Below are 14,538 nucleotides of genomic sequence, written 5' to 3'. Positions count from 1 at the left end.
GTTAATCGCTTGCGAATTTTATAAATTCAGGAACTGGAATTGGTTTTTCATCAAATTTATGCTGATAAAAATTTAAATAATTCAATATCAAAAATTAACAATCCAATACCCAAAAATATAACCATTTATGTATCTAATGAAAAATTGAAATCAACACACAACAAAATACATTAACCAGTTTTCTATTAATTTTCATTTACTAAGAATATGTTGTAATACTCCATCTGTTCACAAAAAATAATCTCATTTGTGGATGACACGAGTTTTAATAAAAGTTGGTAAACTAAAATAGTGGATGAAAAAGTAGGTAAAATAAGAAATAGAGAGTAAAAAATGTGGATAAAGTATGAGAGATAGGGAAAAAAAGTAGATAAAGTATGAGATATAAATTTTTTAATTTTAGAAATAAAACTATTTTTTATGGACATCTCAAAATAACAAAATGAGATTATTTTTTTATGGCCGGAGGGAGTATGAAATAAAGGATCTTAGTTTTCTTATTTGACGTCATGTGAACACGAACACAACTTACAGTTATAAAATACTCCATAGAAATTTGAATTTTAGTACTATAGGAGTAGTATATTAACAATAAAATTAGTACATCCTCCGTCCACGATTAAGTATCTCAAGTTCCTTTTTCGTTCGTCCACAATTAATTGTCTCATTTTTTTAAAACTACTTTTGGTAATAGACTCCACATTTCATTAACTCATCCCACTTATATTTTATTTTAATACTAAGTAGTATAGTGTATAAAAGTATGACTCACATTCCACTAAGTTTTTCTATCCATTTCTCATTACATTCTTAAAATTTGTATCAGATCAAATTAGGACACTTAATCATGGACGAGAGGAGTGATAAATTATAAATATTAAATTGAGATTTAATCTAGTTCCAGGGTAAGAATCGGTCAGTTTTGGCTAAAATAAAAAATATATTAAAAATATTCTCATTACCGGTACCAGATCGAAAACCGATCCTCCGACTCTCGGCTCCCAAATTAACCGGTCAGTTTCGATCCATTTCAAAGTAAACCGAGAATCAAAGAACCGGTTAAGCACCCCTATCCACCTGCAGGAGCGGGCGCAAAAAAAATATCAATAGGGGCTATGATTTCTAATTTTATGTAAAAGTATATTTTGGATTTTTTAAATTATCTACAAGAATTTCTACACAATAATTTACATTAAATATAGATAAATTTAAAAAAATTATAAACTAAAAAAAGTTTTAATTTTTTTTTATTAAGGGCTTTAGAGCATTCCACAGCGCCACCGTGCGGAAAGCAACGTCCGTATCGTTGGCACGGCAGAGCACCTGCTAGCCGTTGTACTCGTGCTGACGGCACGGACGTGCACTTGCAAGTTGCAAGTGAGCGCGCGCTCTCTGTGAAGGACCACACGCTTAGCCCATGTGGCGCGACGTGACTGGGCCGTGGGCGTGATGCTCACTTGTCGATTTAACGCATGTTTTTATTTTTTAAAAAAATCTTTAAAAAATCAAAATTATTTCTAAAAAAAATTTCCACTTCCCAATATAGAACCATTTATGACCATTTTTTCCAAAATTTTTTTATCCCAAATTCATTCAAATCATCTATAAATATTCTCATTCATCATCCATTTTTTAAGTTTTAATTTTTTAGGAATTTGTAATGCTATTTTTGGATATTTTAAATAAAGTTTTATTTTTAATGAAATATTTTCTGTAATTGTAGTTTTCAATTGAATAATAGAATTATAGAATAGTGAGATACATTAATAGTAAAGAGTATTCTCTTGGTTGTGGGTATTATGGCTTAGCTAAGATTAGTGAATAAAATGTAAATAAAAATGGGGATCCATAAATAACATAGAGCATACTCTCCGTGAAAAGCACGGTTGTGCATGCTCTTAACCCGACGCCCATCCACATGGCCCCGCCCAAGTCCATGATAGGGATATGATATTCTATTTTATTCAAGAAGAAGCTAATATTGTCTCTGTAAATTTATTTAGTTTATTTATGTTTTAGTATTATTTAGTTGTTATGATTTTAATAGCTTTCCATAGTGGTTAGGATTTGATTTGCTTTCCTATGTTATAGGAGATCTCTTTGTACCACATTGTCTACACATATTAATAATATGTGTGGAGTCTTTTATTATTATTATCAAACATAATGAATTAAATTACTACTTCCGTTCCCCAAAATTTGTCTCATTTTGACCCAGCACGAGTTTTAAGAAATATAATGAAAAGTGAGTTGTATAAGTTAGTGGATTGTGGATCCTACTTTTATATATTATTTTTATACTAAAATGTAAGTAGGAATAAGTTAGTGAAATATGGAGTCCACTACCAAAAATAATAAAAATGAAATGAGACAAATTTTATGGGAACAAATGAAAATGAAAAAATTAGACAAATTTTCAGAGACGAGATAGTAATATTATCATTCTCTCCATCAGTTCTCCCTCTTGGGAGAAACCGCCTGTTCTCTCAAAATTCATGCTATTTTCCCTTTCTTCAATCTTTTCTCAAATAATATCTCCGATTAATTCCTATCGGTCCACCTGACCGTTGTTATCAACGAATGTTTATATATGTAATTTGCTTATTAATAAAAAAAACACATGAAGTAGAAAAATAAGGTAATTTAGTGTGGTACGTTGATGTATTATTTACAGTTCATAAAACTTTGTTTTGTTGAAAATTGGTATTACTAAGCTGCAATTAAACTGTTGACATTTGAGTCATTTGACACCGATACAATCATATAAAAATTAAAAATGATATTAAATAGTTAAAGTAGGGAGAATATAGAAAATAACATAGAAAAGAGTCTTATTTATAAATATAATATTCTTTTATAATTATTTTTTTAAAATAAATGTACCAAATGAAATGTCTATGTGGAACGGGAGAATACTACGGAGTATTATTTAAATTAAAACGGTTTATTGTTGGAAGTTTGGGTTAATTAATTGGAAGGGCAAATGAGGATAAATAGTCTGCGCACGTAACTCATCAACCTTTCCTTGATAGAAGAGAGACAAAAATTCTATTGAGTTTGAAGAGCAATAGGAAGAATTCGTAGACCTAATTCACATATTTTATGGAAGAAATCGAATTCCGGAAGAGCAATTTCCCCCAATTCCATACCCACAGGCTCCGAATTCAATTTCTTCGGATCGAAGAGGTAGAAGATAGATATATTATATTCAGCGACACACTGAGAGTGTCAGGAGATGCCCAAGCTTACGTTCCGCCGGAAGAAGAAGTCCTTACCTCCCACGCTGCCCCCTCCTCCTCCGCCGATCGACGCGGCTGCCTCTACAAGCAAAGCGTCCGCGAAGAAGAAGCCGGTTGGCTCTCGCCTCTGGATGCGGATGGATCGCCTTGCCCACTCCGAACTCATCGACTGCGATAAGACCCTCATCATCAAGCGCGTCTCCCTTCCCGCTAGGGATTTCAGGATTCTCGGCCCTATTTTCTCTCATTCCTCCACCATTCTTGGTATATACACTATTTTTTCCCCTCAATTTTGACCTTTTCAGTTTGTTTCATGCTGCTGCGGTTCTCTCTCCGTATGTCTGTACATTTTGTTGTTTATGCCGGTGTATTCAACTGATCTATATCTGCTGGTTATGGGTAGTGATTTCTGCTAGAAGATTCTATAATGCGTAATATTTGCATTATTGGACTGGGAAAGACCAACTGAAGTAGCAGTAGTGGCCTTATTTTGGCTTTGTATTTATTCTGTACTGCTAAGTTACATTCTCAGTAACTTCTTGTTATTTGGAGCCTTTAATGTGGAATTTTGTATGTTAACTTCTTGTGTATTTTTCAGCTAGGGAAAAAGCCATGATTGTCAATTTGGAATTTATAAGAGCAATAATCACAGCGGAAGAAGTGTTGTTACTTGATCCTCTTCAACAAAAGGTTCTGCCCTTCGTGGATCAGCTGAGACAGAAGTTGCCTCAGAAAGTCTCTCAAGATAAGGAAATGCAATCTGCCACTGCTGGAGAATGGTTAACTGCTCCAGAGACTGGTGATGGCTTGCAAGAGGAACTTCCTTTTGAGTTCCAGGTCCTCGAAATAGCATTAGAGGTTGTATGCACATATTTAGACTCCAGTGTTGCTGAACTTGAGAGGGATGCTTACCCTGCTTTAGATGAACTGGCCTTAAGTGTTAGCACTAAGAACCTGGAGCGTGTACGGAGTTTGAAAAGTAATCTCACGCGTTTGCTTGCACGGGTACAAAAGGTAAAAATTCTTTATTTGTTTGGCAAGAAATTACATATATATGTACACATACGAATGTACTTAGTTTTGGTTAGACATATAAACCTTCTCGATGTTGTAAATCAAGATGATGCAGCTTATGCAAATGGATCTTGTTGCAAATATTCTGTCGCTAATAGTCCAAAATGCCATCCCTTGTCTATCTCAACCCGCCCCCTCCCAAAAAAAGTGTTATTGTGTGCTGTGTTTTAACCATCATCTGATTCCAGTGTTGGGCAAATTTTAGGTAGAGACTGTGTAGCCTGACCTTTCACTTTCTATCTCAACTCTAATACGTGGTGTTAGGTGTTGTGTTTCTGTTCTGTCACGCCTTTCAGACATCAAAAGGAGGGTAAAGGATCATCAAGGTTCTCTTTCTTGTTTCATATTGGACTTGGAAGTGCATGACATGCAAGTACGGCTATTGGTTGTTAAGAAGTGTTAGAATTTGTTAGACAGACCTACTAATAGGACCTCTGAAACTAACCAAGTGGCTCCCTTTTTGTAGAGACTGTGTAGCCTGACCTTTCACTTTCCATATCACTAGCATGACTCATTGTTCTGGAATCTTTGAAATCCATATGATAACCTAACTATTCCCTAGTTCTGTGACGTATAGTACCGTAAGTTTGAATTAGTTAGTTGCCACCGACCTCATCCTTCAGCTGGAACCGCATTCTGGATCTAGTTCCATCCATTCCTCCCTTCTTTTAAATAATGTTGGAAGTAAAGATTCTTTTATACTTCACTATCTTATTTTTGAAATATCTCATTATGCATACTTAAATTAGTTTTAAAAAGTGCTTGTTCTGCGTGTTGAATATGCTTTGTTTGCAGTAGTTGGTTGGATTTTAGTTATTTTACGTCAGTAATAACAACTAAATGTACTTTTAAGATTGTGTAAGGTTTGAGTTTAATAGTGTAAAGGTAGACTCTAAAGCATGTAAAACTCCAAGAAGCCGGATTACTAATGTGTGGCTATTCATGACTGGAGTACAAGCTGATTAGTCACACTTCACTTACTATTATGTCTTAAAATGTTAATATTGATAGTTTTTGTCCTAAATAAGAGACATTTATTTCCTCTCATATTTTATTCAACACATGGCATGGTGGTAGGTGAGAGATGAAATCGAACATCTTTTAGACGACAATGAAGATATGGCTCAACTATACCTAACTCGGAAGTGGATACAGAATCACCAAGCTGAATCCTTTGATCCTGCATCCAACAGCATTGTTCCTGGTGCTCCTCATCTCCGTCGGCTCAACTCTGCCAGAAGTGGTAGTCTTGTGAGCAATTATTTGAATGACGAAGATGTAGAGGACCTAGAAATGTTGCTAGAAGCCTACTTCATGCAATTGGATGGCACCCGTAATAAAATTCTATCTGTGAGTAGTTTTCTTCTTTCGGGCATACTGTATATTTTTTGATACCCTACCCGAAAAACCGGGTACCCGATCCTGAAATTTGGCTCAACTATATACCCGACACCTAACCTGAAACCTATTCCGGGTACCCGATGCGGTCGGTCCTGATCAATCGGGTACCCTACATACCCAAGCAAGTATTGAACAAATAATGCAGACATCTTCACAGTCGGTCAGTGACCTAATCTTGTTCAAAATGAGGAAATATTGTAGTCTAACACAAACATGATGTAAGGAATTATATTTAGGAGTTAGGAAACATAAACATAAAGTCTAAATTGGGACCAAATCTCATCCGGCGTTTCATTGAGCAGAAAACGATGTTACCACTTGGCACTTCCTCGATAACTGAAAAATTGTAAAATCTTTCCTACCTAACCCGAACACAAAACCCATGGAAGAGTAAATACTAATGGCATGAAATATAAAAATTATGTTTATTTATAGTAGTAATAAACTAATAATATGAGTAATATCATAGTAACAATTAACAAGTGCTTGCAGAGGATGGGGCGACCCGCTACCATGGAACCATATGTGAATTTTCCACCGGCGGACGTGATAACCATTGTCGCCCCTCCCCTCTATATTAGAGCATCTATAATAGTTGACTAGCTCCCGCCCTAACCACAGGCTAGTGGCTAGGGCGGGTGGCTAGTCCACTATTGCAATCGGCTAACTGTAAGGACGAGTGCAGAGCGGACCAAAGGTCGTGCGTGGACTAATCGGCTTGCTGAATTTTTTTTTTATTTTTTTATTTATACTCTATATGTATAACTCATTGCACTTCATTTTTTTAATATTTGATAGATACCAATAAAATGAATTAAATCGTATTTGCCAATATATTTGTTGGGCTAGGGCATTGGCTAGGCTATTGCTAGCCTATTGTTAGGCTGTTACTTGGCTAGGCTATTGTTAGGTTGTTACTTGGCTAGGGCAGTGGCTGGACTGTGGGAAGGGCATGAGACAGGAGGAATTTTTTACTAGGCTATCGTGGATGCTAGCTTTTGATAAATTTTATTTTTCCCATTCCGTTTTAAGATCTTGGATCCGCCACTAATTTAACCAAACATCCTTATTCGTACATGCATTCCCTATGGAAATCATACATGACCATCTTAGAATACTAACATTATGTAATATGCAATCGATTTTTGTTTATATTGTGTGTATTTGAACATATGTTTTATAAAATCGTAAGTACATAATACTCAGTCCGTTTTAAAAAAATAAAAACTCATCCTTATTGGTCCGTATTTTAAAAATAGAAACTTTTCATTTTAAAAATGAACCCCACAATCCCTTAATACTAAATCAACTATTTTTTCTCATTATATCTATATTACTTTATCTATTTTGTCTCTTCTTCTTTCTCACCTTACTAATTTTGCATTAAGATTCTTAAAGTTTTCAAAAGTATTATTTTTAGGTGATGAAGGGAGTATCAGTTTGATCTATGTAATCACGTCTGGTGATAAGTGATACAAACCGGGGGCATTGACACATTTAGAGGTCACCACGGTTCAAGAACCGTCGGTTCTCGGTTCGGAACCGTCGGTTCCGGTTCTTAAAGCGGGCAACCTGGTTCAACGCACGGTTCAAGACCGGCGGTTTCCAGCCGGTTTGGCGGTTTCGGGGCCGGTTCACTATTCTGATATTTTTTTTTTAATTTATTCATTTACCGCCGGAACCGGCAGTTTCCGGCGAAAACTGCCGGTTTCTGACCGGTTCTTTCAACCCTAGGCCCTACCCTATACCCTACCGAAACTGGCAAACCGCCGGTTTCGAACCGGCGGCTACGGTTCATCATGTTTTGAAGACCTGAACCGGCCCGTCGGAACCGCCGGTGACGGTTTCGGGTCGGTTCGGTTTGGGGACCTCTAGACACATTGTGCATATATGCGTCTAATAAGAATAATTAGTAAATGTTAATTTTGGTCCTAAACACCTGACAAAAATATAAATTTGGTCATAAACATTCATTTTATGAGAAACAAGTCCATCACAAATGAAAATATCTACGAAGTAGTCCTTTTTTTACGATTCTGTTAAAAAACTGACAGTCAGCGCTAATTGCACAGTGGCATGACCGGTAGTTTTTTGATAGAATCGCCAAAAAATGATCATTTGACAAGAATTTCATTTGTTATGGACCTGTTTTTTAAAAAGTGAATGTTTTGGACCAAATTCGTATTTTGGTCATATGTTTAGGACCAAAATTAACTTTTACTCATCTAATAGTCAAATAAAGAAATCTAAAAATGTTTATATCAAAACGATAAAAGGGTCCAAATGTTCGTATCACTCTCTAAATTCTAAACTCACATATTCACTTAATTCAAATAAATACTCTGTTAGAATTCAGGATTAAGTCCAGTACTTTTTTTTTATTTGTATATCGAATTGCAACAAATTAAAAATTTACACACTACTGAAATTAATTAATACTCCTTATAATTGCAAAAATGGCTGATGCTTGAATTTGGGGTCTTGGGAAATTTTCATGAAAGTATAAGGGGCGAAACAAAATATTCCCGTATTCCATTTCCACCAAGGCGTCAACCCTCTGCAAGCAGTGTAGAGAGAGAAATTTACAGCAAGAAGCCAAAAACCATCTCAGAGAGGTCTTCCGGCGAACAACAAACCCTAGGATTAGTTAATTTTCTTTGTCGATTATTACTATCAATTTTCCTTGATTGTATCTTACATTATCAAGATCTTACTTCGTAATTATCCATGGTAAGAATCCATTCAACCCCAGTCTATCAATTAATTAGTGATTTATATCACGCTTCGAGTTTGATTTTATGGGGTTTTGTTTTCTGTGTCTGGTCTAATGCTGATTTCATCTCGCGAGGCTTCTAAACAATGTGGCTTAAGAAAATTTGAAAACTAATTCTGTGTCTTCTACTGGAATTATTGGGACTGATTATAAAAGGATTAGCGTAGGGGCTTAATCAAGTTAGTAAAGTTTTTTATTTCTGTTCCTGTAAAATGATGTTACTGGATACTTCAAAAACAGAGGCTCTTCATTTAGTTAGGTATTGTCGAATTGACATAATTGTAGCATTGCTTGTACTGGAAATCGTGTTGATATTCTTTTACAACTCTTTTAGCTTCCCAGCTACTTGGAGCAATTATTAGCAGAAAAATGTGGTCGATAATGTTTTCTAAGTTAGAAATGTTTATGTGGTTTGGCAAGTTTTGCGAATTGGTAGTTGAGTAGTTTTGAATCACATCCTCGAGTTAGTTTTGGGAGGAGAAAAAGGAGGCTAAAACTTTTAAACTTAGATGTATGCTTTGCTTTGGTATCGGTACTTATCTTTGTCTATCTGAAAATGGTGTTATGTTAATATTAGAACTTCTAAGTTCTAACTGCTGTAGTGGGATTGATCATTTGCTATATATTAGTCGCACTAATAATAAATTTATGTCATGGACAATTTGTTTCAACTGTGTTTTGGTTTAGAGCGTTGAAGATGGAGACAACTTGGGAAACTATACTAAAACATGATTACGGTTAAATTATTCATTTTTATAGAGTTATTGATGAGCAGTAAAAATAAAGATAGGTAATTATAATTAGCTTCTCGTGACTTATGATGTTTCTAACTTCTTTTGGTAACATGGTATAGAGAAGGGTCTCCAAGATTTAGGTTGACCATAGTTTTTTCCTGACCTTTGTGATTCAAAGTGATGAATGCCCCACCCTCTAAGCTTCTTTGTTGGCATGCTAAGTGACTTCCATTTGATCATTTTCCATTTGGATGAATATCTATGATTGATTGTATGGTTTCATATTTGGAATATTTACTGTTTTCGTTGATACTATTCCCTCTGTCCGTGGTTAGGAGTCCTGATTTGCCATTTTGGTTAGTCCGCGATTAGGGGTCACGGTTCACTTTTGGAAATAAGTCTCACATTCCATTAACTCATTCGCTCACGCTTTATTGTAAAACTAATACTCCCTCCATTCCTTCATAGCTGAGTTGTTTTTTCATTTTGGGAATAATTTCCATAATGGTTGTAATAATCAACTCATTTTTTCTTTCCTACTTCGTTCCCTCTTACTTTTTCTCTCTACTTCATTCACTTTTTTACTTTATTCTCTCTACTTTTTTTCTCTATCTTACTTTACCTAGTTTATTATGTACCCACTTAACACACTAAACATCCATTTCTTAGCTATGAAAGAAACGGAGGGAGTATAAAAAATGAGACTCACCATTCCAAAAAGAAGTGCTTGGCGATGAAAGAACGGAGGGAGTATAAAAAATGAGACTCGCCATTTTCTATCCATTTTCCTTTATGAGTACTTCATAATACTCGTGACGAACTCAACCGGGACTCCTAATTGCGGACGGAAGGAGTATTATTATTGGATAATTTTCATTCTTGCTTGTAAAAGTTGAATTTATGTTTCACGTAAATTGCATTAATTTTTTCCTTAATAAACTTTTCACGTTTACTCCCAATATATTTTCCAAAGCCACTTCCCCATGAAATTTCTTTATGTCCAAATGATGAAGAAATGTAAAAGTCGTTTTTGCCTGTTGGCTTTTCAGCTGGTTAAAAATGTGTGTTCATTGGTTGCTACGCAATTGCTGTACTTTAGCTTTTAATTTTGTAAATTTTGTATGTGAGATGAAGGATACATGTGTAGACACGTCATGTGACAGTGGGTGGAGAATCTCTATGGTTTTGTTATTTTTCACTTTGGTACGTATATCCCGCATATTATATGTTAAATGTTTGTTACAGGTACTAGCCTCCCCAGCTATGGCAAACTCCAAGGGATCATCTACTGTTAGAAACATGATGTACAATGGGAAGAATCCGTTATTACCTCCTAAAAGTCCATTTCCTAGCATATCACCATCATATTCAGAATATGTTCCTACTTCAGTGATTGGTTCAAAAGCTCTTCCAAAACCCAGAGACGGAAATCCACATCATTAGCGTACTTCTTCTGAAAGTTTTTTGATAGAGAAACAGCCGTCTTGGCTAGATGAACTCCTCGATGAACCCGAAACGCCTGTGCGTAAAGGAGGTCATCGTCGCTCATCGAGTGATTCTTTTGCATATATTGATACAGCTAATGCTGGAAGCATGAACTATGGAGCTCAAGATGATATCAAGTTCAAGAATATGATTCTATTGCCTTCATGGTGATCTCAAGACTTTGATTTTCATAGGGATATGCGGAAAAGTTCTTTTTATTTGGATCCAACCCTTTCTGGCAGAACAAAGAACAAGCCATGGGATGCACCTGTAAATTCGATTGCACCTCCTCGTGGCCTTCCTTCAAGGGATGTTGCCACCATCCAGAATGTTGGATCAGTGAACTCCTCACTGGATGTTGATAGAATTCCAACTTCTTCTGCTCAAAAGTCAGATGTTGAATCTTTTTCTCAAGATCCAAAAGGCTCCTTTGAGAAAAAAGACACTCACGTGAAGAATCTGGCATCGGATACAGATACAAAACGAGCCAAGCAGTAAGTGCACCCCTCTTCATTTCATTTCATATAAATTACCTGTTTTTCAAGTTAAACAAAGTTTGAACTTCATGTTCACTTTTGTGTTCCCTGGCCTTTTTAAATTGTGTTTTCTCTAATGAGTTTTACTTTGCAATTATGGTTATACTTTGAAATACATGATTGAATTCTTATATAGTACTTATATTTAGGTTAAGGACGTCAATTCGAGAACATGTTATTGGATTTTTCCAACTTGTGCATGTCTTATGCCTATGTTTATTATGGGACTCAATCTGTCCAATTATGAGGTCTAGTCAGTTACTGAATTAACTCTGTCTGATGCTTTTTATAGAAGTTATTCCGTCTCTCCTATAGATAGAGTCACATGATTCAAACTGAAAGTTAAGTGACTTGCTGAGCAACAAATTGTTGAAATATCTGTCTTGAAATTCCTCAAATACCCTCTTCAGACTGCAGTGATAGATGATCATGTGGATCATGCTTATATTATATTAGTATGGAATACCTGTCTTTACCACATAGGGTACTAGTTTCTCTCTAATTTTATACTTAGCTGCACTGACATAGGGTAGCTAAGTTCTGATCCAAGCCCCTACAATATAAGAATGAGTTCTCTTTTTAAATAATATCATTTTCTTCTTTTAAGAAACATTTGATCACTTTCTTCTTGATGTAATAACTGATGTCTCCGAGGTTTAAAATAAAATGTCAAATTTTATATTCTTGATGTTTGTCTTATTCATAACCATTCCTTGAAATTTCTTTTCAGTATTATCTAAAATGCATCGCAGTTTTATCTAATCAGTTGTGCAACTATATTATGTTGGTTGTTTAGTGTCATTGTTTGAATGGATGTTGATGAGCTTTATATGGTGTTTAAGTGGTTACATCGGCCTCCAGTCCTTTTAAGTGTATACAATAGTTGTCTGTTAGACATATGTGGCCTAACTTATGAATCCGGAGTGACAGTGCTGTTGCTTATGGATCTGAATGCAATCTACTGCTTTGATCCTGTGTTTTGCTAGGTAAACATATTGAGCTTCAGTGGATTTGTTAACAAGATGAATCTAAGGCATACATACTATTCAATTTTCTATGTTGTTTTATTTTGTCTTTTGAGTTCCAAGTGCATATTTAATCACATGATTGACAATTGTAGAGCCTCTTCACTAGAGAATTTGGTGCATTTTCTGAAGCTGACATATCTTCTTAGACAATTTTCTGTTATGTTCAATATAATTTCCAAGTGTCCAATTGATTTTTAATGGCCAATGCAGGCAATTTGCTCAACGTTCACGCGTCCGAAAGCTTCAATACATAGTTGAACTCGAAAGATACGTTCAAGCTCTACGGCAAGTACTACGATGCTTACAAGTCTTAAAATGGTGTATAATCTGCTTATGGTTCAGGTTTGGGATATAACTATACTTTCATAGTTGCAGGCAGAAGGCTCTGAAATTTATGCTGAGCTTGAATTTCTCAACCAGTAAAACCTTATTCTCAGCATGGAAAATAAATCCATGAAGCAACGTATGGACAGTTTATCTCAGGAGCAGCTAATCAAATATTGTGAGTTTTCGCCTACCATAATTAATATGGATGGTTGTGCTTCTTCATCAACTCTTCCTACTTGTATTCAAAAGAGCTATAGAAAATTTTGTTCTGGAACTTCTAGTTTACAGTGCAAGTTCCATGCATATATATATTGTTGGTTGGTGGGTGCCGATTCAGTTATACTCCTATAAACAAAACAAAGAACCATGTGTAATAGGAGGTTTATTAGGTAAACGGGTCCATTGTTATTGTATTTCACTCTGAGATTGTCGTGTTACGAAATGGTCTCAACTTAATGTTTGGTAAGGTTATGTAAAAAAATGCTTGGTTAAGTGTTAGTGTTGTGTCTACTGTTTAAAGGTACCATGTTTCTTAGGGCAATAGGCCATTCCATGGCTTAGAAGTTAAAAAAGTTTTAAAATTCATAGGAAGATCTTGACTCATCTGATTGAATGACGATCATCTTCTTTTTGGGCGGTGGATAGTATCTTCCTGGAAATCTTACTGACAATTTGTTTAAAGTCATGGAAGTTTATCCATATATTTCTAGACCTCATTTTGGGGATGCATGTGCAGTCGAACATGAGGTATTGGAGAGAGAAGCAGGAAGACTGCGAGGCCTATATCAGCAGCAGCAGAAACCGCCACAACCACAGCAGCAGATATCTTCTAGCCATCGACGTGCCAAGAGTAGAGACCTCGATCAACAGTTAGCTAATCTTTCCCTGAAACTCAAGGAAACAAGTTCTGGTCAGGATTCTCTCTCTGGCCAACTTCATATGTAGAGTACAATTTCTCGACTTATTATTGTGTTTCCAAGTGCTAACCAACTGACGATGCATGCTGATGAACAAAATCACTCCCCTTACATGGGAAGAAAGTCAGACTGGTCATGCAAGTGCTATGCGACAATGCACCTGTTTGTGTTGCTTGTGTTTCTGTTTTTCCTTATATTCCTTGTTTTCAAATGTAAGTGACCATTGTCTCTCCTAAGGTTAGTGGCATGTGCGCCTGGTAGTCCTCGCTCGAAATTAGGAGTTCTGGCGGACGACTCACCCGAGGTGGTTATCACCCGAAAATGCTAGGTTTATTGTACCCTAAGTGATTAATCTGTCTTAACATTTTTACTGCCTCCTGCAAGTTGGTTGTTAGTACTTGCTAGCAATTTGGTATGTGACATGTCACAATCAATTCTTCATTTATGCAGTTACCTTGTATGTATGGAGTTTAGTATCATTCCTGCTGCTGATTATGCTATGGAGATACTTTTTCACATTTGTAGTTCATATTGTTATGTGATTGGTCAATGTTAAAGTTGCCACTTTCTGATGAGATAGGATCACATTTTCACTTAATAAAATTACTTTTTTCTTTTTTATCTTTTTTTACTTTACTAATTTTGCATAAGAACTTGTAGCAACACTATGATAATGGATTTGGGAGACTATGTTACTAGTAGTGATGGCATATAGAAAAACTCAGACCGACCCTGCCCTATTAGTTCGTTGAGTTAATTGCCATTTAAATCACAAATTTGGTCTAATTTAGGCCAATCTCGTGAAATTTGAAATTAATACATTAAATTAAGAAATTTTAATTTTTTCTCAATTATTTTATTCATATACAACGATATATTTTGATGATGTTAAAAATGACATTATTTCATTAAAACATGTCGTTTTGACATGATCAAAAGATAATATTTTGTATATAGGTGAAGTAATTAAAAATATTGAAACTTCGTGATATAATATTTTGATTTCAATTTTTATGACTTAGAT

At 35.5% G+C, this 14,538-nt stretch overlaps 1 protein-coding gene and 1 pseudogene across 1 annotated transcript; both read left to right on the top strand.

Annotated features, from left to right (window-relative positions):
- Window positions 1–3,021: 3,021 nt before the first annotated feature.
- Window positions 3,022–5,849, top strand: LOC125207672 (magnesium transporter MRS2-4-like). The gene is made up of 3 exons (XM_048107109.1): window positions 3,022–3,503; window positions 3,838–4,253; window positions 5,391–5,849. Exons 1-3 carry the CDS (start codon window positions 3,236–3,238, stop codon window positions 5,703–5,705), a joined length of 999 nt encoding a protein of 332 aa, XP_047963066.1. The 5' UTR covers window positions 3,022–3,235; the 3' UTR covers window positions 5,706–5,849.
- A 2,386-nt stretch (window positions 5,850–8,235) lies between these two features.
- On the top strand, window positions 8,236–14,133 carry LOC125207596 (annotated as a pseudogene).
- Window positions 14,134–14,538: the final 405 nt, after the last annotated feature.

Source organism: Salvia hispanica, chromosome 2, assembly GCF_023119035.1.
Source record: "Salvia hispanica cultivar TCC Black 2014 chromosome 2, UniMelb_Shisp_WGS_1.0, whole genome shotgun sequence".
NCBI classification, from domain to species: Eukaryota; Viridiplantae; Streptophyta; class Magnoliopsida; order Lamiales; family Lamiaceae; genus Salvia; species Salvia hispanica.
This window is presented reverse-complemented; position numbering and strand designations above follow the sequence as displayed.

Bases quoted from the DNA above. Each gene is read 5' to 3' on its own strand.
- LOC125207672 (XM_048107109.1), top strand. From the start codon at position 3,236: ATGCCCAAGCTTACGTTCCGCCGGAAGAAGAAGTCCTTACCTCCCACG. The intron at 3,504-3,837 runs GTATATACACTA...TGTATTTTTCAG, and splicing joins TCATTCCTCCACCATTCTTG to CTAGGGAAAAAGCCATGATT. The intron at 4,254-5,390 runs GTAAAAATTCTT...GCATGGTGGTAG, and splicing joins TGCTTGCACGGGTACAAAAG to GTGAGAGATGAAATCGAACA.